Here is a 23,615-nt window from a genome sequence, read left to right as displayed (position 1 = left end):
AAGATAATTACATCACTCTGTATCTCCATCATGTTGCGGCTCAGTCGCAGGTTCATAGCATCAGGCAGGAGGATGTAGTTGTGGATAAGTTTCTTGTAGCCGATGTGCGTGCTCACGGCAGAGGCGTGCTTGGCCTGCACGACACTGAGCATGTCCACAGGCGCGTGATACTTCAGCTTGGCCTTGTGGTACTCCTTCTTGTAGTTTCTGTCGCTCTGCATTTTGGCCACCCCCATGTAGTGCACTAGCAAGGGGTCATCCTTGATACTGCGGAAGCCCACATGATGGCCTCGGGATTTCATGTAGGCTAGCTTGTATTTATACTGCAAAGTTGTGGCACAGTCATTTGGTTAGAGCTTTAGGATTTGGTTAAGCATTTATACAGTAGCTGGCTGTCACGGAAACTGTTACAAATTCCATTGGCAACATACTCACATCACTGGCAATATCTCTGGAAGACCTAGCAGCAACAACTGGAATGGAATCTTCCTTCAAATGGTGACCCTTCAGGATATCTTTTTTATGGTTATACTTGTAGTAACTCTGCAGAAAAACATACATAAATATCATACAATGACGAGAAGACCGTGGCATACTGAATATAAACCTGCTGCACTCTGAAACGGTGGGTTAAAAGGGCAACGTGGTTAGATTCAATGAATGTCTTGATGCTGTTTTGAGAGCAAACTATATTGCTCTCTACTGTAGTTGATGTAATTAATATTACTGACAGTCTGAATACTCACTGGGCTGATGTTGGCTGCGTTGAACTTGGCCTGCAAGAACTGCGGAGCATCTGCTGGAAGATGGTAGGTGTGCACAAACTTCTCTCCACTGGCTTTGTATTGTCTCTGAAACACAATCATTTAATTTTAATCCCAAATATTCCTGCAGTGTCACAGAGCTACACATATGCGAAGCCTTCATCTGATATTATTTAAGCATTCTACATGATTTCATTAGTGTTGTATTATGTTTCTACTGCCTAGGATACACAAACAGACTATACATTAGCTTCTTATGCACTAGAGACAACATCAAATTAGCAGCATAATCTGGTCAAGGTAACATTTCATTACATGACCGTCTACCGAAAAAACATTCGGGGAAAAAAATCGTAATGTGGCTTACATCACTTAGTTGCTGTCCATTGAGTTTGGCTTGCACAAAGACAGGGGTGTCCATAACAGAGGTAAACTTGATGGTGTCCGGGTGCTGTCTGTATTTCTTCTCATTCAGAGCTTCTGCAGCCTTTTTAGCTTTCTCCACGTCAAGAGAACCTATAGGGATCCAGCCAGTTCCCTTCACGTAGCTCTCGTAGTCCAATTTGTAGTTATGCTGCAGGATCAAAACCGCGTTAATACGAAAGTTCGGTTAGATTGGAAGCTACGAAAAGTACAATATCTGATTTTTGAACTTTAGTAACATATGAACTTACATCGCTGGCAATATTGCTCATATTCCGAGCTAAATCGAAGTTCAGGGCGTCGGGTAGAAGGAAGTAACGATGAATGAGCCGTTTATAGCCGATGTTGGTGTTTACAGAAGAAGCATGCTTGGCTTGTGTGACAGCGAGCATGTCTACAGGAGACTGGTACTTCAGTTTGATCTTGTGGTAGTCTTTTGTGTACTCTCTATTACTCTGTATCTTAGCCACATGCATGTAATGGACCAGCAAGGGATCGTCCTGAAGACTGCGGAAGCCCACGTGATGACCTCTAGCCTTCATAAACTCTTTCTTGTATTGGTACTGAAAGGAAACACAAGAACACAGTTAATAATTCTAAAACAAGCCATAAAAAATGGCCAAACCTTCTCAAATTGGATCAAATAAAACAAGACACTACATACTGCATCAATTAGAATTAGAATTTGGTGATCAGTGGTCATTGTTGACACAACACAGCACACAGTGGACAACAACAAAATGTGTCCTTTGCATTTAATCCATATGTGACATCATGACATAGCAGGGAGCAGATAATTCGGTGCCCGGGGAGCAGTGCTTGGGGGTGGTACCTTGCTCAGGGTACCTCAGTGGTGCCTTGCTGGTCGGGGATTAGAACCAGCAACCTTTAGATCAATTTAAACCTTATAATACCTCAGATACTGTAATCAACTTATTCTCAAATGGTTGGTTGGGCTGCACTATGCACCTCTCGGCCAAGCTTGTCACAGCTTACATTTCGGGAAGAATAACTTAGCTAGATGATTATAAGTTCACCCCACGAGAAAGCGTCTGTGTCACTCACGTCACTGGCGGCCTGCCGGGCTTTCTTTGCGGCGACGACGGAAATGGCATCATTCTTCAAGTCATGTCCTTTTGCGATGGTTTTCTGCCAGTCGAGTTTGTAGTATTTCTGAAAACACGTAAAACATTACGTGTAGGCACGGAACATACCGACACTACTAACTACTAATAGCTAACAGCTGGAGACTTACCTGGCTCAGGTTGTAGGCATTACATCTCGCCTGGAGAAACCCCGGTGCATCAGGAGGCAGGGAGTATTTTTGAAGAATACCATCCAGGCCTTTCTTGTAGTGCAGCTTTGATAAAAAAGTAATAAATTTGAAAAATAAGTCAATGACCAATCTCACATCACGATAAAATATTTATAAACATTTTGATAAACGCTTTACGTCGAGGCACAAATACTTAGTAATAACTCAGTTACTGCTGAAGTACAAATTATTAACAAATCATGAACAAATGCAATGATTACTTGAGAAAAGATGTGTCAATTCAGTAATGATGAACAAACATGAGATCAATATGTAACTAAGACTTAATTTGTGGTTAATTAATACAGTACATGCACTACCAGTGAAGTTTTTGCACATGTTCTACATTTGCATGTTACTCATTTAACATTTACTAAAAATACAATAAATATTCTTTGCTAACAAATAAATTTACACTTGGACACACTTGCACACACTGAGATTTTCTACATTTGCATGTTACTCAATATTCTTTGCTAACAAACAAATTTACAGTATGTTCACGATTTCAGTACTTTTATTAGCAAGAAAATGTCCTATCTTTGATTCATCAAAATGACCTCCTCTATCAGTTATAAAAGCTGAGAAAATCTGAGCCATTCTTTCTACAAGGGACATTAAATACTGCTCTGCTTCATGGTATGAAACAGTTAACTAGTGCATTTAAAGTTAAAGGACAGCCTAGAATTTGACTCTGTCATCACCACAAAACCAGTTAAGGCATGCACTGTTACATACTCTTTCCATGTTATAAAGGAAACTTGTTTATTTCACTTATATTTTCATTTATAGTTGCTCACTCAACCTTCCAATGCATAACATAAATGAGAAATCTGCAGTTTATGAAATAAATGGAAAAGTGGTAAAAACCTGTGGTACATAAAAACTTTTGACTGGCAGTGTAAGTAATAGTATAATACTATTTATAACTATTTATTTGGGCCTCGTCCAGTAAAGTCTTTCCAACATTTTACAATCTCTTTTAAAGTCACATATTGCAAATACAGACATACATATTGAAGTAATTCTCCGACATATATACTTACGTCACTCCTCTGAATCTGGTTTAATGAGGCCTGCATCATGACAGGGTGGTCAGGGACGGCCGTGAAGCGAATGGTGTCCGGGTGCTGCCTGTATTTTTTCTGCAGCAGCAGAGAGACATAAGGTTAGCGTTTGTATCTGGGAAGGATTTTGTACGCATCCACAAAAAGAAAAAAAAAAAAAGACTGTAGCTTGGATCGAATACAGTTTCTAGTGCATTGTTTTTTTTTAAAAATGACAGTACCTTTTATTTATGATGGTGAAGAAGAAAATAATGTGCTGGATATAATCATACTGTCCTACCTCGCTGAGGATCTGGGCTGCCTTCTTAGCTTTCTCCACATCTATTGAGCCAAAAGGGACCCACGGACTCCCCTTAACATTGGCTTTATAGTCATCTCGATACTCGTTCTGTAACATGAAATCACTTTAAATATTTTATCTCAAATACCATATTTTTAATCATACATACATATCATTCTTAAGTTTCTATTTCCCTAGCTTTCATTTTAAAAAATCATTTTACATGTTTTATTTTTGAGTTTCAGACTTTATTTAACTAAAGGTCCTGAATTATGCATATCTTTGTATCATGTAGATATTGAAATTAAATAGGCTGAAATAGACCTTTTCCAATTGTGCTGCTATAACTGTAATTCAAACCAATAAATGTATGAATATGAAAACTAAAATAATTTTCGCTAGTACATTTATTTTGCAGACATTCGTGTCATCTGTTAGGTTTTCATTTTCCTAAAGACTTCGGCTTTACAATGATTAATAAAAACCGTTTTTTCCATTGATTCTATTCATTTTGTTTTTAGTTTAAAATGATACTTTGGTTTATTTGACGGTGAGTGGAAATGCTGATGCACGGTCTGACTCTCACCTCACTCTGCAGCATGTTGGCTTTCTTAGCTAGCTCCAGGGAGATGCTGTCATAGGGCAGGAAGTAGCGGTGAATGAGGTTCTTGTAGCCCCTATTACTGGCAATGGCTTGTGACTTCTTTGCCAGAGTGACCAGCATCATGTCCAGTGGTGCGTGATATTTGGTCTTCGACTTCTCATATTGCTTCTTGTATTCACGCTGCAAGATATTGATGGGTTGGATCTAAGACAAGACCCACACAGTACTGTGTACGTTCACACCGCCGTCCCTTTTCAATAAGTGCTTCACCAGCCAAGGGTCACGGCCTTCTCCAGGAAGTAAACAGCACAGGCTGCTAATACACGCTCTTATTGAACCTGTGTGTTTATATGTGACACCAGCACACGTTTCAAGTCTCATTAGTGCATAGTGCATACTTACGTCACTCTGAATTTTAGCTACATGAACAGAATGCAAAATCTTTGGGTCGTCTTTAATACTGAGGGCCCCAATCATACGCCCTCTCTGCTTCTCATACTCCTTCTTGTATTTCACCTGAAATAAAAGAAAAAATCTTGATATCATTATTGTTACACGATCATGTATTCTCGCCTTAGACAGGTAGGAAGAAAATAAACTTTCTGTGAAGGAGAAATTTATCTATATCCATCTTCTGAAGCTGCTTGTCCTACTCAAGGTTTGGGGGGGGGGATCTGGAGCCTATGCTGGAAGCTATGGGTGCAAGACAGGGAATAACCCTGGATGGGATGCCAACCCATTGTACAGCACACTCACACACCATTCAGTCACACATGGACACCCCCAATTTGGACTGTGGGAGGGGAGCCAGAGTTACCCAGAGGAATGCCCACAACAGGACGGGGAGAACATGCAAATTTCACACACAGAAAGCTTGTAGAGACTTGAACCCTTGTCCCAAAGGTGTGAGGCGACAGTGCCTCTGGCAACTACTGCACACAGTGCTAACACTAACAAACAAACACACACACACACACACACACACATATGTTGGGTAAACATATCTTTTCTATGGGAAAAATGCTAATGCTAACTATGACAACCTTAACCCCTACCCAGCCCTAACCATAACCATAAGTAACTAAGCAAAATACAAGAGTTTTTGCATTTTTAGTTTTTTCATTGCAGTCACAGATCTTTCTAAAATTATAAATTATATTATTCTATAAACTAGCCTATACGTTTTTAACAAATTTATAAGCAAGCACACTTACATCACTGGCTATGTTAGTGTGAGCACGGGCTGCAAGTACTGAGATGGCATCTTCTTTAATCCTGAAGAATTTGGCCTTTTCTTTCTCCCAGTTATACTTGTAGCAAGTCTGAAAGATGAGGAAAAAATGCCAGAATGTCTCAGACTATATAAATTTTTAAATAATTTTATTGGTGAAGATTACAACCATGGTGATCCATTTTAACAGCAGACACGAAAATCCTACGAAATACCACAGAGATTAACAGGCAGTTACGGTTTCCTTAGATATGATTCTGGCACTTAGTAGCATTGGTACTTACATTGCTGAGGTTGTAAGCATTGACTCTGGACTGCAGGAAGCCAGGGTATTCAACGGGTAAATTACATTTGAACTTCTCCTTTTCGTAGTCTTCTTTGTAATTGAGCTGAAACACAAATAAACATCTGTGAATAAACGTACAAAGAAAACCTACATCATGCATCAAGCAGGAAACTTTTTCACCTCACTAGGTACAAAAAACTACATGTATATTTAGTCAAAGATGCTCTGACTTACATTCTTAGTTCCATCTGAGGTACTTTATTTTTCGCAGGCTAGCTATATTTTTTATTGTAATATTGTTTATTTCCGAATTTGGCAGCCTAAAGATGGCAGGAACAGGGACATTTTAACCTGAATCTCTCAATCATGATCAGTACTTCAGTTCCGTGTGTATCATAGCGAGTTCGTATTTACGTTTTTTAAACACATACATCGCTTAGTTGCTTGGCGTTGATAGCTGCTTGCACCAGAACAGGCGAGTCTGTCACTTGGGTGAACTTCACAGTGTCTGGATGATGTTTGTATTTTTTCTGGAAAAACAAATTATGGCATTCAGGTAAAACGGTTACCACTATATATTATATTTGACGTTAAATATATTGTTCTTACATCACTACAGTCCTTTAATTTCTTTATTGCTTCATATTCAGGAGTTACTGTCTGGGGAAAGTAGCATCTTTTCTTCATGTCTTCATAATCTGCTTTATAATTTTTCTGAAAATGAAAAATAAAAAAAAAAACATTACTTGAAGAAGAAAAGCTAATAATGTGTATATGTGGGGAATACATGAATTGTTTTTAAAATAAAGAATTATGAACAAAGCATAAAAAAATTATCACACATCTATTAGATACTTATATGATGACTTTGAAATGCATTTGGCCTAAAGTTGCAATGTGAAGCTTGTTGCTATCGTTAGGACTTACATCACTTTTCATCTCCTCTATCTTCTGGCAGCGAACCGTGCCGATGTCCTCGAAGCTGCCCATGTAATGTCCCTTCACCTTGCTCTCATAAACTTCTTTATAGTGTAGCTATACACAAAGAAAGAAAAAACAATCCAATGAAACTGCATGTTGCAGATGATTCATTTACATACGCATTGACACACCAACTGCATATATTTAAATTTACAGACACACACACTTACATCAGAAAACTTCTTTAGCACATTGTCCATTTTGTACTTGGGCGTGTCACAATAATTGATACTTGATCCCCTCGATTTCTCATAGCTGTCCTTGTAGACTTTCTGCAGTGCATACATAATAGATTAGCAAATCAAGTAAACCGTCATCTCCAACTGCATTACATCACTGCATCTCCAACTGCATTACACAATGCCGAAACATACACAAAGAAATGTTCTATTGATCCACTGACGTAATAATTCGATAAAATCCAACATTCCACATCCTCTGATTTCTTAGTAGCTTAATTAAAAAGCTGATATGCGTGTCACTAATTCATACCTCCATCCATTTTAGCCAGAATATCGTGTCTATAACTTAGCCCAATTTGCAATGTCTCTTTTACCTTTTAATGTTAAATGTACATATTACGTTCTGACAATTCTGACCAATATTGCTATCATATTATTACCGGAGCAACGCATTTAAGATTTAAATATTAGCTATACATTTTTTAGTTAGTAAAAAAGGGCACAGCAGTATACACACATCACTCAGAATACTGCCAGCATATCTCATTTGTCTCAGCAGGGGGTTTTCGGTTGCTGGGAGAACATTGTAATCGGCCACTGCTTTGGTCTTCTCATAGTCCTTCTTGTACTTAACCTAGAAGAATGGAATGATGAAGTAAGAAGAATGAATGGAACTCCAACTTACACACCATTCGCACCTATGGGCAATTTGGCAACTCCAGTAAACCACAGCATGTTTTTGGACTGGAGAGGTGAACTGGAGTACCCAGAGGAAACCCCACGACGACATGGGGAGAACATACAAACTCCACACACGGAACCAGACTTGAGCCCAGGTCCCAGAGGAGTGAGGCAACAGTGCTAACCACGGAACCACCATGCTGCCTCACCCTTACTGTGCAAGCAGAAATCACTACACGTTTATCAGATTCAAGATTCAAGATTCAAAGCGTTTATTGTCATATGTACAGTAGAAAAGTGCATTTCTCTATGCAATGAAATTCCTTCTTTGCTGTCCACACAAAATGCCAAGGTACAATATAATGGAAAAAAATAGCAAATAAATACTTTGAAGTGTAATGTGCAGATGTCGAGAAATATTAACTATGCATTTGTCCACTATCATCTCCTTTGCAAAAGAGCTTAATGGGCGACAATTACAGTATGAGGTAGGTGATGATGTCCATATTAGTGCAGAACATTTGTAGTTTTTGATATTTCATAAAGAAGCACTTGTGGAATCCATTGTTAATTCAAAAGTTAGAATTGCATGGTGAGTTACATTGCGACCCTTTACTAGATAAAAACTACAGAAATTCAAAAATAATGGACAGACAGTTAATTAATTACAAATAAATAATTCACCTAATATTAAATATATTTTACCCATACTAATTGCATTTTTATTATTGGTTTGGATGGGTTTCAAAAAAAGGTCAAATGACTAGTGTCTCCATTCTTATGTTAGCAGTAATGGACAGGTCATCCATCTCAAGTGTGCGGCGATCGATCAACCAGAATACTCACTCCACTAGCAGCACTTCCAGATTTTTTGTGTGATTCATATTCTGGGGTCTCTGTTTGCATGAAGTAAATTTGGTCTTTGATTTCTTCATAGTCGGCTGTGTACTTTTTCTGGAGGGGTGAAAAATAAAAAAAATAAATGACATGCTCATACTTTGTTTACACTTAGGAGATGCCAAAATTGCTGTAAAAATAAAACAAAATCGAAGAAAAATTGTGTTCTCTGATATCTTAAATTATGTTGAGAATGTATTTTGTTGAACCACCTTCTGGTAGAATACTTACTGCGCTGATGTTGTCCATGACCATTCTTCCGATAGCTACATCAAAGTATGGCGTCTCACACCACTGGCCCTTAACGTTCTTGTTGTACTCCTCGCGGTACTTGAGCTGCAGATGTCGGAGAGCGGTTTTCAGTATAACTGTATTCTCTTACACTTTGGCATCAACTAGCATTATGACGGAAAGGTATCAGTAACGAAGAACGAAACGCAAATCAAATTCTGCGCGAAAGGGGGATGATACATATTCAGCAGTAATAAAATAACTGCATAACTGAAGAAATCAAGAGAAACACATTTTGCCCTAGTACAAAAAGCACATGTTTCAGAGTCTCCATTCCCGAGTCCATCCATCCATCCATTTTCTGTAACCGCTTATCCTATTCAGGGTTGGGGTGGGGGCAAGGGCGTAACTTTGGCTGGAACATTGGGGGGGTCGAGGTCTCCACCCATTACAGGGGAAATATGGTTATTGGGGGGGTTATATTGGCTGGATCTGATTATTGGGGGGGTCATGACCCCCCTAAACCCCCTGGAAATTACTCCCATGGGTGGGGGTCCGGAGCCTATCCTGGAGGCTATGGATGCAAGGCAGGGAACAACCCAGGAGGGGGCGCCAACCCATTGCAGGACACACTTACATACCATTCCCAAGTAAAATTCATAATAATCTTAATTTACCTGAACAAAAACTGTATTGCAGAGCATTACATACTAATAAATATAGTGAAAATAAACAGGCCGATGTAATATAACTTGACAAAAAAATGACTCATATGTTTAAAGCATGAGCTTTGCCTATTATTAGCATCATCGCTATACCACTAAACAGCTGATTAACTACAGCTGTAAAGCTGGTCACTCCCCAAGATGACAAAGCTGTAACCACGTTTGTATGTGGACTGGGGAATCTGGCAAAGGAGACTAAGAAATGCCTTCCCTACTAGCTAGTCTGCCAGTGACCTCATGTCCCTCCAGTTATTTGTATGATGGACCAGGGTTCAGCCCTACACTATCAGAAAAAAGAGTACCAATTTGTACCTTTGCTTGTCACCGGGACTGCACCCTCAAGGGACTGCTAATTGAACCCTATAGCTGTAGGTAACTGTACTTTTTAATGTACATAAATGGACTCCCCAAGGTAAACAACATTAATGTACCCACAATTGTACAAAAGTGTTCCTCATAGTCCATTTTTGTATCTTAAAAGGTACAAGTACCTGTACCCCTTGAGGGTACAGTCCCAATGACAAGCAAAGGTACAAATTGGTACTCTTTTTTCTGACTGTGTAATTAGCCAAAAATAACTGTAACCTGACAAAATATCCCACAGGCAGGCCTGATCTATGTGTGCCCAAAGCATTTGTCAAATTTATAATGTCCATCCATTTTGATTTTAGGTACATGTTATCTGAAAAAGGTATATGTGATTTTTTTTTTTGCAAACAATAATTTTTAATAAGAACAAGAAGCACATATTTATAATATGTAAGTAGGTACAAGCTGGTAGAAACAATGTATCACAATGAATGGTATAGTGTCTATCCAGACAACACAGATCACTTACATCACTTAGTTGAGTAAAGACTTTCTTGGCCAGCTCTACGTCCGGGGGGTCTGCCAGTGAGGTATACTTTCTTTTGCGTTCATCATGCCCCTTCTTATACTTGATCTGAAATAAGGTTTAAAAAATAAAATGTGTCATTTATTCATTTATTCTATTACAATGGCATTGACCAGCCTGACATGTTTTTCTTCACACATCTATGGGCAATTTGGTGACTCCAATTAACCTCAGCATGTTTTTGGAATGTGGGGGGGGGAAACTGGAGGAAACCTCACAATGACATGGGGAGAACATGCAAACTCCACACACATGGAGCCAGGGAGGGGACTCAAAGCCTGGTCCCAGAGATGTGAAGCAACAATGCAGCCCATGAATCAAACAATCAATTGATGAACAAATAGACAACAAACAACAACAAGCACAAACAAGGCGACCATGTCACTGCATGGTCATTGTTTGTCTCAACCAGCCTTTGTAACTGTATAAAAGAGGAAGAAACATCACTCACATCACTCAGGATCTCCTGTGCTTTGGCCACTCTGCGAAGCTCTGGACTGTCACTGTAAGGGTAGTACATTTTCTTTTCCTCATCCCAGGACTCTGTGTACAGTTTCTGAATAGTACAGAGAAATAATGAAATCATTTACAGGAGGCTCACTTTTTCATTTTACTCCGTGATTAATCGGTTTCTCTCTGTAAGAAATACCTTGCTGAAGTTTGCGGCATTCTTCACAGCTAGCACAAGGTCTGGGGCGTCTGGGGGCAGCAAGTACTTATCCTTAGTTTCATCCCACTTCTGTCTGTACAGAACCTACAGGAAGTCCAGCAACATTTTTCTCACAGCTCAGAGACGCCAGAAATTCAGGACACTGTTGTGTTTTTTCCTTCTACATGTATGCATTCTTTAATATTACAAAATATACGTCGAAACAGTCAATGAACTAGTCGAGTCAAGCAATTACTTTTGTAATTTTATAAACATTTAGTGGGTAATATACACCAAATGTTGCCAGTACGTCATGTTGATATTTTGACACTTACTTTGCTGACCAGCTCAGAAACATTCTTCACATGGGCTATCTCCCTGGCCTCTCCATCATAGTTACACATTGTTTGGGATTTTACTCCCTCCATACGATATTTGACCTAGTAATCAAATAAAGGTTGAAAGAGAAAACAGATTAAATTATTTAAAAAAAAGACAAAATATAAGCTTTGTTATTTTTGAAAAGAAAAACAGAGTAACTGAAATAAAGTAAGAGAATACCTCACTGAGCTGTTCCTGGGCTTTTTTGATCCTGATTATCTCAGGAACGTCCGATGTGATGAAGTACGGCTGGCCTTTGTTCAAGTCATAACTTTCCCTGTACTTGTTCTACAAACGTAAAACAGCCAAATGACTGCAAACCATGCATCCAAGAACAGGCGAGACCAACAGGCAGCTCAAGTACATTTATGAAATGCCCTTACGTGGCTGAAGAGTTCCTGCATCTTCTGGCTGTGAGCCAGGTATGGAGTCATGAACTTCGAAGTGTCAACCTTTACTTTCTTCTTGACCTTCCGTTGAGGCAGGTCACCAGACTGGAAAAACACAACGGGCCATATTAAGACATATAATCGAGATTAGTGACAATCCTAACGATAGACTACAAAAATAAAAATTTAGTGCTGAATCTCTTTAGGAACTTGTGTTTAGTAACGTTTGAAGCTGAAATTAATAATTTTCCCTTCTTTTAAAAAATAAATTATGCTACATTTCAAGATCATTCAGACATTCTTTTAGAGAATACAAAATATCCATGTTTACTTTTCCAAAAAAATAAATTAAATTAAATGAATTATTGGCTTAAACCTTAGAATGCCAGAAGCATATTAAATATATTACCAGTAAAAAGGAATATTAGGTCATACCTGGTTTTGTTGTGTTAGGACAGGAATTATTAGATTTATGAAGTTTAGTACTAATGGTCTGATGGTGGTTCAATCAAAGTCCATCCTTGCATGCATGTCATTGCTTAAAAATTAGTCGCATGCATTTAAAAGCAAGCTACATGAATCTTCTTGCTTTTCAGAAATTATCGTAAAAATTGCATGAGGGTTATTTCATCTCATAATTCAGGGGGTTTCGTGCATACAGCACTACGACAGTATATACAATTTCTGAAGTGTGTTTTAAGAAATATATTTTAAATTTAAACTCCATCTCTGAGAAATTAATTTCAAATTAAAGACAGATATTCGTGAATTTACCAGAAGTACATGTCTGATCATATTTACAATTTTACAATTTTTGATGGAATAACCCTGAGAGTTTGCAAGCACACCCTGGGAGCTGCAGCTGTACATCTTGTTCGCCATGTTAATCTAGTAAATTACCTCGGTAACCTGTGTTTGGTATGACATCACCTTCGAAGTCTCCACAACATACTACAAATACAGGACAAACTCCATTGTTTCAAAATCAAAATCAAAGACAGTGACATTTCCCAGCCGTGGTAAGTACAAGTTAACGATTTCAACATTAACAAAATACGTAATAATGTAATGTAGAATTATTCATAGACAAAATATATTTACTCATGTTACGTAGAGATGGCACTTATCGATACCCACTATCGGTATTTGGCCGATATCGGCAAAAAAATGCTGGATCGGTTATTGGGGGACGGGGGAATAAGAAACTGATATGATCTTCCATCAGAAATAGGCCTAGCCTGAAAAAATTGCTAAAATTCTTGCAGCCTTAGTGCAACACATTGTAATAAGGAGTGAGGATCACATGGCAGCTCAATGTGTGGCTCAGTGGGCTAAACCTCTATGCCTGTGATCAGAAGGTTGCTAGTTCAAACCCCGCCCTGACATGTGTGTGGGTCCTTGAGCAAGGTCTTTAACCCCCAGCTCGCTGGGTACCACAACAGACAGCTGCCCTTTGTGGCCAACTTGCACTTATCTACAAAGAGCAAGTTAGGAGTGATGTAAAGCTGATTGTCCCGTGGGGATCAATAAAGCATCAATCAATGGCTAGTTGCTCAGGTGAGCCTTGGAGCTGTTATTGAGGCTGGAGGTGTTTGCCAGTTGGCCATGGACAATTAAATGGGAACATTTTTGGAGCTTGCAGAAAAAATGTAGAAACTTGCAGATGGCATGTAAGCCAAAAACAATGTTGAAAATGATTTGGATCAAATAAAATCACAGAAGATATAAATAGTGGTGACACATAATATATGTTAGAGTAAATGCATATCATATTATGTTAAAGGTCTTGTCTTGGGTACGACCACGCATCTATGTCTCAGCAACCAGACTCACTAACATAATAGCTACCTTTGAGGCCGTGAGGTATTGTAGCAACTTTTTGCATTTTGAAATAATGGATCCAAAACGTAGTGCTCTATGGAGCCCCTTAGGTGTCACGGTAAACAAAAATATTATCTTCTAGTAATTTGTGTTCTCAGAATAATAAAATGTGTAAAATGAGAATTCGTGTCCCCCTCACCTCACGTTAAAACATTTCTTGACAACAATTTATGACAAGCCATTAGGACGTTTGAAATGTTTTAACGTGAGGTGAGGGGGACACGAATTCTCATTTTACACAGTTCGTCAGAGAAATTCATTAATATTCATGAGAGAAGCTATCTGATTGGCCAGTGACATGCTCAGGCATTAACCGGCCAATCAGGTAGCTCCGCAATTACTAACTCGAGAGCATGAAATATTAATTTTAGAGCATAAATTATTAATTCAGGAGCACGAGTTACTACGAGATAATACTTCTCTCTGCCATAACACCTCCGTAGTCCTATCAGTGCGTGAAGTACTAACTTTGTACATACAGGGGCATAATTTAGATGGTTTGTTATTATATAAAAAGGTCTTCATAGGAAATGACGAAGTACTTTAACATGCAAAGGTACAGTACAGTACTATTTAGAAATTGTTAAAAATTCGAGGTTATGGGAACCCAAGTATTATTTGCGAATTTTCATGTTTGCTGGGATCTTCTGTCCCTAACCCTTGCAAATAGTTGATAAAGGGGAAAATATCGGATTGGTATCAGTATCGGCAGAAATTTTTAAAAATTTTATATCAGGATTGGACCATAAAAAAAGATATCGTGCCATCTCTAATATTATACAATACAATCATTTGCTTTCATTTAGCACCAAGGCTGGAATGTCAGAAAGGGGACAAACATAATAGCAGTCCTAATAGCAGCACTAAAGGAATACTTGCCTTACTATTGTACACTTCAAAGTTAATTGATGTCTTACTGAACTCAGAGTAGGAGAAGGATACTTAAAATACATTGGTTTATCACCATGTAGCTACTACCAGAATGAAGTATAAAAAGACATGGTCTGAAAAATTTGCATCGTTTCACTTTTACTGTTACAAAGAATAATATTCCACCAGTGATCTTGAAACATCTTGATTATGAATGGCTACCTTGTTAGGGACAATTAGGCTATAGTAACACCACACACAGTCACTGTTCCAAGTCTGGATGAAAAACCTTCCCAAAATATAATGAATTTTCACACGACCATTCTTAAAACTCCTCCACAAGCTTTTACTCAATAAATTTGGAACTAAACTAGCTGAAAAATCTACAAGGCTAAATTATGTGTTAGTGACAAAACCAGAGCCGGAAACTGTCCTGCATATTACGACTATCCAGAAATTTCTAGAGCTTCCTTATCAGAACCTACTCAACCTCCAAGAGGAATAAAGAGAGATGGAACTAGAACACAAATCACATTCACACTTTACCCCACAAGTTTTTTTTCCATCCTTACCACTGTGACATTTATAGTAGTGTGACGTTAATTTTGCCAGCTATATGAGTTACAGATTTAGAGTACCTTTCCTCTCCTACCTCCCCATGAATATCCTCTAGACATATCTTACTATATTTGTCTCTTTTTATAACAGAAAAATATGAATTAAATCCTAATTAATCCAAATAGTGATTTGATATTTGTGATTGCTTTGTGAAATAGAAATCACAAATTAAGATCAGACACTTTATAAAATGAAAAAATTAAGCAAACAACAAAATATAAATAGAATGTATAAATTTTTCCAAATTATCCATAAAATAAGTGAATATTTAGAACTTTCATTATTTTGTAAATGCCAAATTGTAAATAAAATGCAACAGTATGAAATATTTTAACCTAAAAACATTAGAATCCTATTCTGTTCTTTTCCTTAGAATAAAAATAACAGAATAATAATACTTCCCAAAAATGGAAGCTTTAAGATCTGTCAGTGCTGATTATAAATACTGGAGCCATATTCAGAATACAACTTCGTCTTACGTGTGCTTGTGAGAATAATTTTGATCGCTGTATCTAATTCAGAAGTGCAAGGTGTAACTACAGATCACTTCAGCATCACTTCAGCCAACAGAAGTTTGCAATCAAGCTTGTAAGGCTGCTGGGGTTTGCAGATATCTTTCTCATAACAAACATCTCCACTTTCAAAATGCAGATTATTCAACTGTGCAGAGAAACAAGTACTTTCCAGTTGAATACTTCCATCAAGTCATATATCATATTTCACAGTAGCATCAAACCAACACATATTTTTGTAGACATACAATACATACAGTAAAACTCGATGTACAATTTCTGTATCATACATCATGTTGCAAGTTAAACATCCATGCAGTTTACATTCGACATAAATGCCAGTGCATTACAAAACATCAGAAGAGGCTTGTCTGAACTTGTCACACGTTGCTGCTGGTGCACATACCACCATACTAATACACTGATTCTCCCTTAGTGTCTCTGCTATGGGCATGTTCTTAGAACTTTCAATTTGCACCATTGTATTCCGAGTGATTAGTGACATATTTCTTACCTCCCCTTCTTCTTCATAGTCCACCCGTTTCGCCCGCTGCATTTTTTTTCCAGTTTTAGAGAATCTATGCAAAGTTTTTGCAAAGAAATAGCATCTTAAAATATATTCCCATTATGGAGATGATGTCATGTTTGCAAGCACTATGACAACAACTAATTAATCCATATTTACAAAGAAAGACAGCGTTGGACCAAGTCTCATGAAGCATTCTAGGCTATTGATACAATGCCATTTCTTACCATGCCTTTTTTATTTCAGAAAATGTTAACGAAAAAAATCAGCACAGAATTACATCATAATTATAAATATTGATGTTCAATCAAGATTACATGGCTGAATTGGAGAAACACTGAGATAAACTGGACATACCAATAACATGAAAGAATGCAGGAAGGAAGCCCTTTAGTTTCCATTCAAAGGGGTCCAGAAACAATCTTACTTTGTTTCTGAAAAACTAAAAGAATAACAATGAGTTCCTTTGTGAATATTTAATAAATGGTCTTAGTAATACATAAGTATAGCACAGTGAGCATTTGAATTCTTTCTGCAGGCCTCCCAAAGTCTTAAGGTGACACCCAAGAAGCCCAGGCAGCCTCTGGGGATCCTGAAGTCTCCAGACAGCTGCTCCTTGGCACTTGAGCTATTTGTCATGTAAGCTAACGCTAGAACGCGATTGGTTGACTTTGTTTAGCTAGCTGAACAGCAATGCCTTCTGAGGCTGCAGGTTAAATATAGGGTGGCAAGCTGTGACCCTTTTTAGTGCCCATCTTGGATATTTTATTATAAAAATCCTTGCATGAACAAGGGAATAAAATGATCAAATATACTGCTGTAATATGGACTGGGAGAGGAACAGGTTTAAACTAGTGAGTATCCAAGGCAATCTGTTGGGGAATGACCACTTTTACAGGTGACAATGCATAAGCTCTTCTAATAAGAGCAATGCACCTTGCAGGTACTTGAATTGGCTCGTTCATGCTCCTTCGACAACTTGGATGAAATAGACCATGCAGACCAAGCACATAAAAATGATTCTTTGACTTACCAGATATTTTACTCTTAAAAGTATCCCAAGTCACCGGAGACTCCCCACCTCTTCCCTCCGGAGAAATGCTAGGAGAAAGCAAAGGAATACATCAGCATCTTGGTTATCATGTGGTCCAAATAACCAATCAGAAAGCCGCTCGCTCAGATTTCAAAAGCTAAATATACCTAGTGATCCGTTTGAAAAGACCACCTGTTCCATAAATCCATACAGAAACAAATTTTAAGGAGTATGACTTATGAGACGAATGACAAGTCCGATGATGAATTCAATGGCATTAAATGTCTGACAAATCATTCAGTCAGCAGATATTAATACAATGACTAACAGTAATTTTAATGCCCAGTCCTAGTAGCATAATATGAAATCTCCTGAGGGCATTTTATATGCCTGACTCTTTCTGGATGCAGCTTAAATATATTGCAGTTAATTTCATTTAAGTCCCACCTGACAGCACAAAACATTATATAGATTCCATCATACTCATGGTCAGTAATTAGTTGGAGAATTAAGTTTACATACATGTATGATCTGTAAAGGATGGTCTACTTCACTGGTGATAAGAATGGCCATCATTAATTTATTGGTTCATTCACACCTGAGAATCATTGGTTCGTCTGGATTCTAAATGAGGGATCTGAAATTCACTTTATTCAGCATATGTACAGTATGTTTCCATTCCACCAGAAATGGTCAAAACTGCAAAAACCGCCTTGGCGAATTGATTTCTCATCCAACAGACTAAGTAAATACATTGAGTGACAAGAGCATTTGAGTCATCCCTACAGCTGTTTCAGAAGATACCTGAATTCACTTGTGATGGCATTTTTTTTCTGGCCTACTATATTTGCATTAACTCAGGGAAACCGAACTGCAGCTGGCAGAGTGACAGAAACAGCTGCGCGTCTACAACTGAATTTCACTTCCCTCCTTCCCCATCATTGTCCTCCCTTCCTGTCCTCCTGAAAAGCCTCACAGCCTCAGCAATAAACCCCGAAGGTGGAGCAACAACAGTACAGTGCATCACTATACATGTCAGTGTTTCCGACAAACAAAACTATTATGTGTGCCGGGCCTTGGATTTGCAATGACTATCACCATGGGTCCTGCATTACTATTAGGAGAGACAAGTTATGCATGTGTTAAACATCATGGCTACTGATCGGTAATATGGACATTTTTCTTAAGCATATCGCCTTTAGTTAAAAGTTCTGGAACTAAACTTTCAATGCGGAATCATTGTCTCAAAATTATGTGAAGATCCAATATTGGATTCACAAAGCATCTTACACTCCGATAATCCTATATAGGAGAGGCCTTGCGTGGGATCTTGCAGTCAGTTGCCCACTATTACTCTGTTCAATCAACACAACATAGAATGAGGTACTGACAGAAGTAAATGGCCTTTAATAAAAGTAGTTCGATCTAGTTCTTTCCAAAGTTCCCTTTCAGCTTCTAAGATTCCTGTGGTAAATGACAGTAAAATATTGACCTTTTGTCTAAAACGCTACTTAGGAAAAACTCTCCCAACAAATGATAATATTAAAATAAAAATGTAGACCTATCAATTTCAAATTAAGCAACAGACCCAACAGAATGTGAGTACATCAAATCCCTAGCTGTTGAATATTTATTTTAAAATGTCACAGGCGACTCTTTTTGTACGTTTTTCCAAGTCATAATGTCCTAGTGAGTCTATTATTTAGATTACTCAACCCGCGAAACGTGTTTACTGAGCACCATTTCGCCACCAGATGTCACTGCCATGTTATATTTCAAACCTTTCGAAAGCTCGCATCATTTTCTGAATTGTTTCATCGATCATTCAAAAGCCTCATTTCCACAATCATAACTCATTCCTACGCCTGCTACACTTCACACCACAACAACCCTGTCCACCCGCCCTCCAAAGGAAAGTTGAGATCCTTAAATACTGGACACCCTTCCCAGAACATTCCACTTTCCAACGATCATATTACAATACAGTTTCGTTGTCTCCCATAAGCAATACTAATGTAATATAAATGTAAAATATATAATTCCAATACTCTTAAAATTACAAACTGTACTAGAGGAAAGGTAGCAATATCTCTAATTGGCCAAATCCTAAAATCCAATTACATCTCCCTGGTCATTGACGCCGCCACTTGTGATCAGGCGCTACATAGCCAGCCCCAAAGCGGGCTGTTTAGGTCCTCCGACACGGAACCGAAGGCAAAACTCAGATCTGCGTACATATGTTAGAAGATTTTTTATTTTAATAAGTAACTTATTCTGATACTAGCGATTTCTGAAAAGACTAGACCTAACATTTTAATGGTAAATAATAGTTTAATTATAATAAAAAATATATAGATTTTTTGTTGCCCGATACCGTCTAGCGTATTGGAATGTTGTCACTAATTCCAAATATAGTAAACTACATAGATTTGCCTATATAGGGAATATTGATTGAGTTCCAAATTTTATATTCTATGAAATGTTATTTATATCTGTTTCCCAAGATGTTCCTTAGTAACATTTATTCAGATGAGGTGTCATCAGTGCCAGATGACTCCAGTGACAGTGATAAATAGTTTGGTATTATATAAATATACTGCCTTCTGCACTCTTCCTATATCAAGACAAACGTGATTTCAGAACTGAGCACGTTTTTTCGTGTAACAGAAGCTTGGGAGGTGGTATACCTGAACCTGACTGGTCCTTTACATATAACAGTAATTAAATGAAAGAACAATTACGTGTTGACTATGACAGACCAATACAAACTATACAGAATGTGTTTTTCTTTCGTCTAAAAAAATGAAAGTGTCTTGCCTGTGCATGTGGGGGGGGGGGGGCGGTTGGATGTTATCGCTTATCCAGATATTTTTTTCATTAAAATATCATATATTACGCATATTACTTTTTTATATCGTCCAGCCCTACGATCAGTTCTAATTGTTGTTGTTTTAACACTCAATAATAATTACAGTTATTTATATTTTTTTCTATTTGTAATGTGTGTGAGCTGATCATTTGTATGTTCAGTCACAATATCGAATTACTCGTGAGAAAAGTATTATGGGATATGGTCGCTATATCGCTTGTTGTACAATAACAAATGTCATCCCGAAATCGCAGCTAGTTCAATGTGAGCAAAGCAAAACAAAACGTTTAGCTCAAAAACGGAGAGGAAATTGGAAGTTAGAGCATTGGCTCTAAATACAAAGCACAAGAGTAAGACGACTGAACTTAAATACTGCGCTCAATAATTTTGTTGAGTGCAAGGCTCGGACGATGCACTTTAGTAAGTATTATATGATGTTGAATTAGCTTCTAAACCCATACACATAAAAACCATGCGCCTGCATGAGCGTACGCAAACGGCATCCGCGAGCGATAAAGCACCCTCGCGAGGACATACTTATGCTCCGCGCGCACAAATGCGGTCTCGCGAGCACGAGGCTGTGGCCACCTCTCTGCGCCTGCGCTTCTGCGAAACACTCGCTTGCTCCTCAAGTTGAATTTTGACTCTTTGGGGGCGGGGATAGTGGCTGATGTCTCCACTCCTTTGGTTGGTCAATACCCACAGTCTCCACCCTCTGACCCCATATTTGGCAGAATCATCAGTATGTCAGAGACTGAAGGGTTAAAGACCTATGTGAATTTGCCCCCCCATATTTTTCTGATTTTACTCAAACCGGCCTCAATCGTTTCTGGCGGTTTCCGCAGTTTAAATTTTTGTTTCTGCTGTTTAAATTTTCCTTTCTGCTGCTTTAGTTTTTGAGATGTTCGTCGACATGGTGACACTGACATGAAATGCTTGTTGACATGGTGACGTAATCACGGTGATGTTGCCTAGGGTGACCAGATAATCCATGTCAGGGAGGACACTTTGAGCTACTTCAGGTTTTACAAACTACTTTCAAATTGAAAGGCTCCTGTGCTCAGCTAATTAGTTCAGCTCTTCTTGTGCTTTGATTGGTTTATTTCCTTGACTGAAAGACTCATCCAGCTGTTTCACATTAGCATTAGTGACACATGCATGATTATAGGAGACTGACCAATCAGCACACAGCAAGAGCTCAGTGCTCAAGTGAAATCCAGGTCCGTTTAATTGAAATGGTAATTTACAATTCCTGTCCTAGCTCAGAGTGTCCTCCCTGACATGGATTATCTGGTCACCCTAATGTTGCCCCCTCTCATTTGTGTCCAAATTCAGCCAAACTGGTGTCAACGATTTGTGCTGCCCTTGTGCAGATTTCTGCTGCGGAAATTTTAGTTTGTGCTGCTTTACTTTCTGAGACATAAATGTTAGCTTACATGGTCAGGTGACACCACGCCCCTTCATTCATGACTCTCTGCCACCGCTGCACGTCTGGATGATGCCTTGAGCCAACACCATCAAAGCTGGGGTGCCATTTTAAACCCATGGAACTGTGACATCATGCATGCAGCATATAATCTGCCGACTTACAGTGATATACATGGACATCTGGCTCTTTGATGGACCTCGACCACAGTTTACATCACACATTTGTTAAAGCATAATGATTTTCTTTGTATTATGTACTGTGAACATGTTCAGGGCAGCCAGTCAAACCTGGACCCCCAGAGATTTTTTTCTTTATAGGGAGTTTTTGGTTCCTCACCTCTGCTGTCTTCTGGCATTCTTTCCTTCTTCCCCCTTTTCCCTGTATCATAAACTATTCAGTGTACTTGCACTAACAATGGATTGCCACACACTCTTGTCAAGTGCCTTGGGCAACTGCGTTGTGTAAGGCCCTACATAAAAATTTAATTTAATTTACCATTACCATTTTACCATTGTACCAATGTTATGTGTAACAATGTATTGGCACCAGAACACTCCTAATCACACTCTTGCCCAGATCTGCTTGCACATGAAGACATGTTGTACATTGAAATGACCTGATTGCCCCCCCGTTTTCCCCCACCGTCTACACATCTTTTCTTTGTGTTTATTGTGTGTGGGTGTGACCCGTGGCAAAGGCGTCTGAGGAACATGCATACGGGGGCCCACATCTTTTTGCTTCGCCCCTGCCTGTGGCAGACTGGCGTCCTTTGCAGGCTGTACGTTTCCTCCCTGTCCCGTGATTCCTGAAGACTGCCACAACCCTAATTACACCAATGGCAGTTATATGGGCTGTGCCACTCTTTTATATATTTATTTACAAAGAAAGTATTTTCAAATTATTTGCATGCATTTACAATAGGAAATTCCTGCATCTTCCTGTATCAAAAAAGGGACGGGACTGGGTCAGTAGTAAAGCCCTTTTTTCTGAAATACCTCGTGATGTATTCTGTAATACCTTGTCGCACCGGATTCCCCTGTATGTCACAGATATTTATTTAATTGAATTACATTTTCTTAAATTGCCCATAATGTATGAATGTGTTTGCCTCGTCATGGACTGCTATGCAGCCCAGAATGTACCTGTGTGCCCAGTGCATCCTGGGATTGGATCCAGGCCTCCTCTTGACCCTGTACACTTCTGTTTAAATTGCTATTGTCTTTCTGTTTATATAATTTATCCAACACTTTTTTTGTGAGTGATAAAATCCATCCATCCATTGTCTGTACCCACTTATCCTATGCTGGGTTGCAGGGGATCTGAGCTTGTGGGTGAAAAGCAAGGAGCAACCAAGGATGGGGCACCAGCCCATCGCAGGGCACGCTCACATCTACTAGCAATTTGGTAACTCCAGTTAATCTCAGCATGTTTTTGGACCATGGGGGGGGGAAAGTGGAGTACCCGAAGGACACCCCATGATGACGTAGGGAAATATTTAACCCTCTACACATATAGCCATGGCAGAGACTTGAACGCTGGTTTTATAGATGTGAGGCAACTGTGCAAACCTCTGCTCCACTGTGCAAAAATAAGCGGATGTAAATCTTTGCATTTATAATAAGTAGATTTTTCAGCCCTGATTTCATTTTGTATTATTTTTAGTGGATATATAAAGGTTTTGCTATTTCATATTGCTCTGTAGAGGTAATAGATGATGGTGGTATGGCGTGTAACATTCCTTACTGTCACATTAACTGGAATTTATTGCCTACAATCATAAATGTTATTGCCGTGCATGTTGCTATGGTCTCTTCAAATAAGATATATTTACTCTATGCATAAAATTGTGCCACTACAATCTGACGGTATTACAATGAATCCTGTTACCATACGCTG

The 23,615-nt window shown here is 38.6% G+C and overlaps 1 protein-coding gene across 16 annotated transcripts in view; it reads right to left on the bottom strand.

Moving 5' to 3' along the window:
- Window positions 1-17,489, bottom strand: part of LOC111857826 (nebulin-like) — a 70,773-nt gene extending 53,284 nt beyond the window's left edge. For 13 of the 16 annotated variants that reach the window (XM_072697517.1, XM_072697531.1, XM_072697528.1 and 10 more), the window contains exons 1-30: window positions 17,422-17,489; window positions 16,746-16,830; window positions 16,377-16,440; window positions 12,882-12,932; window positions 11,976-12,086; window positions 11,773-11,880; window positions 11,547-11,651; window positions 11,212-11,316; window positions 11,014-11,118; window positions 10,506-10,610; window positions 8,943-9,047; window positions 8,661-8,768; window positions 7,651-7,767; window positions 7,122-7,223; window positions 6,898-7,005; window positions 6,580-6,684; window positions 6,402-6,500; window positions 5,969-6,073; window positions 5,668-5,775; window positions 4,856-4,969; window positions 4,436-4,633; window positions 3,850-3,957; window positions 3,549-3,647; window positions 2,443-2,547; window positions 2,253-2,360; window positions 1,439-1,750; window positions 1,132-1,338; window positions 747-851; window positions 436-543; window positions 12-323 (exon numbers count right to left, since the gene is read on the bottom strand). In XM_072697517.1, the coding sequence (XP_072553618.1) occupies window positions 12-323; window positions 436-543; window positions 747-851; window positions 1,132-1,338; window positions 1,439-1,750; window positions 2,253-2,360; window positions 2,443-2,547; window positions 3,549-3,647; window positions 3,850-3,957; window positions 4,436-4,633; window positions 4,856-4,969; window positions 5,668-5,775; window positions 5,969-6,073; window positions 6,402-6,500; window positions 6,580-6,684; window positions 6,898-7,005; window positions 7,122-7,223; window positions 7,651-7,767; window positions 8,661-8,768; window positions 8,943-9,047; window positions 10,506-10,610; window positions 11,014-11,118; window positions 11,212-11,316; window positions 11,547-11,651; window positions 11,773-11,880; window positions 11,976-12,086; window positions 12,882-12,932; window positions 16,377-16,418 (3,465 nt within the window). In that variant the 5' untranslated portion in view covers window positions 16,419-16,440; window positions 16,746-16,830; window positions 17,422-17,489. The remainder of the gene's footprint in view (window positions 1-11; window positions 324-435; window positions 544-746; window positions 852-1,131; window positions 1,339-1,438; window positions 1,751-2,252; window positions 2,361-2,442; window positions 2,548-3,548; window positions 3,648-3,849; window positions 3,958-4,435; window positions 4,634-4,855; window positions 4,970-5,667; window positions 5,776-5,968; window positions 6,074-6,401; window positions 6,501-6,579; window positions 6,685-6,897; window positions 7,006-7,121; window positions 7,224-7,650; window positions 7,768-8,660; window positions 8,769-8,942; window positions 9,048-10,505; window positions 10,611-11,013; window positions 11,119-11,211; window positions 11,317-11,546; window positions 11,652-11,772; window positions 11,881-11,975; window positions 12,087-12,881; window positions 12,933-16,376; window positions 16,441-16,745; window positions 16,831-17,421) is intronic. The other 3 variants (XM_072697518.1, XM_072697515.1, XM_072697519.1) reach the window with 3 other exon arrangements.
- Between the last annotated feature and the right edge of the window lie 6,126 nt (window positions 17,490-23,615).

Source organism: Paramormyrops kingsleyae, chromosome 1 (assembly GCF_048594095.1).
Source record: "Paramormyrops kingsleyae isolate MSU_618 chromosome 1, PKINGS_0.4, whole genome shotgun sequence".
In the NCBI taxonomy this organism is placed as follows: domain Eukaryota; kingdom Metazoa; phylum Chordata; class Actinopteri; order Osteoglossiformes; family Mormyridae; genus Paramormyrops; species Paramormyrops kingsleyae.
The sequence above is the reverse complement of the archived record's forward strand: the minus strand, read 5'-3'. Positions and strand labels throughout refer to the sequence as shown.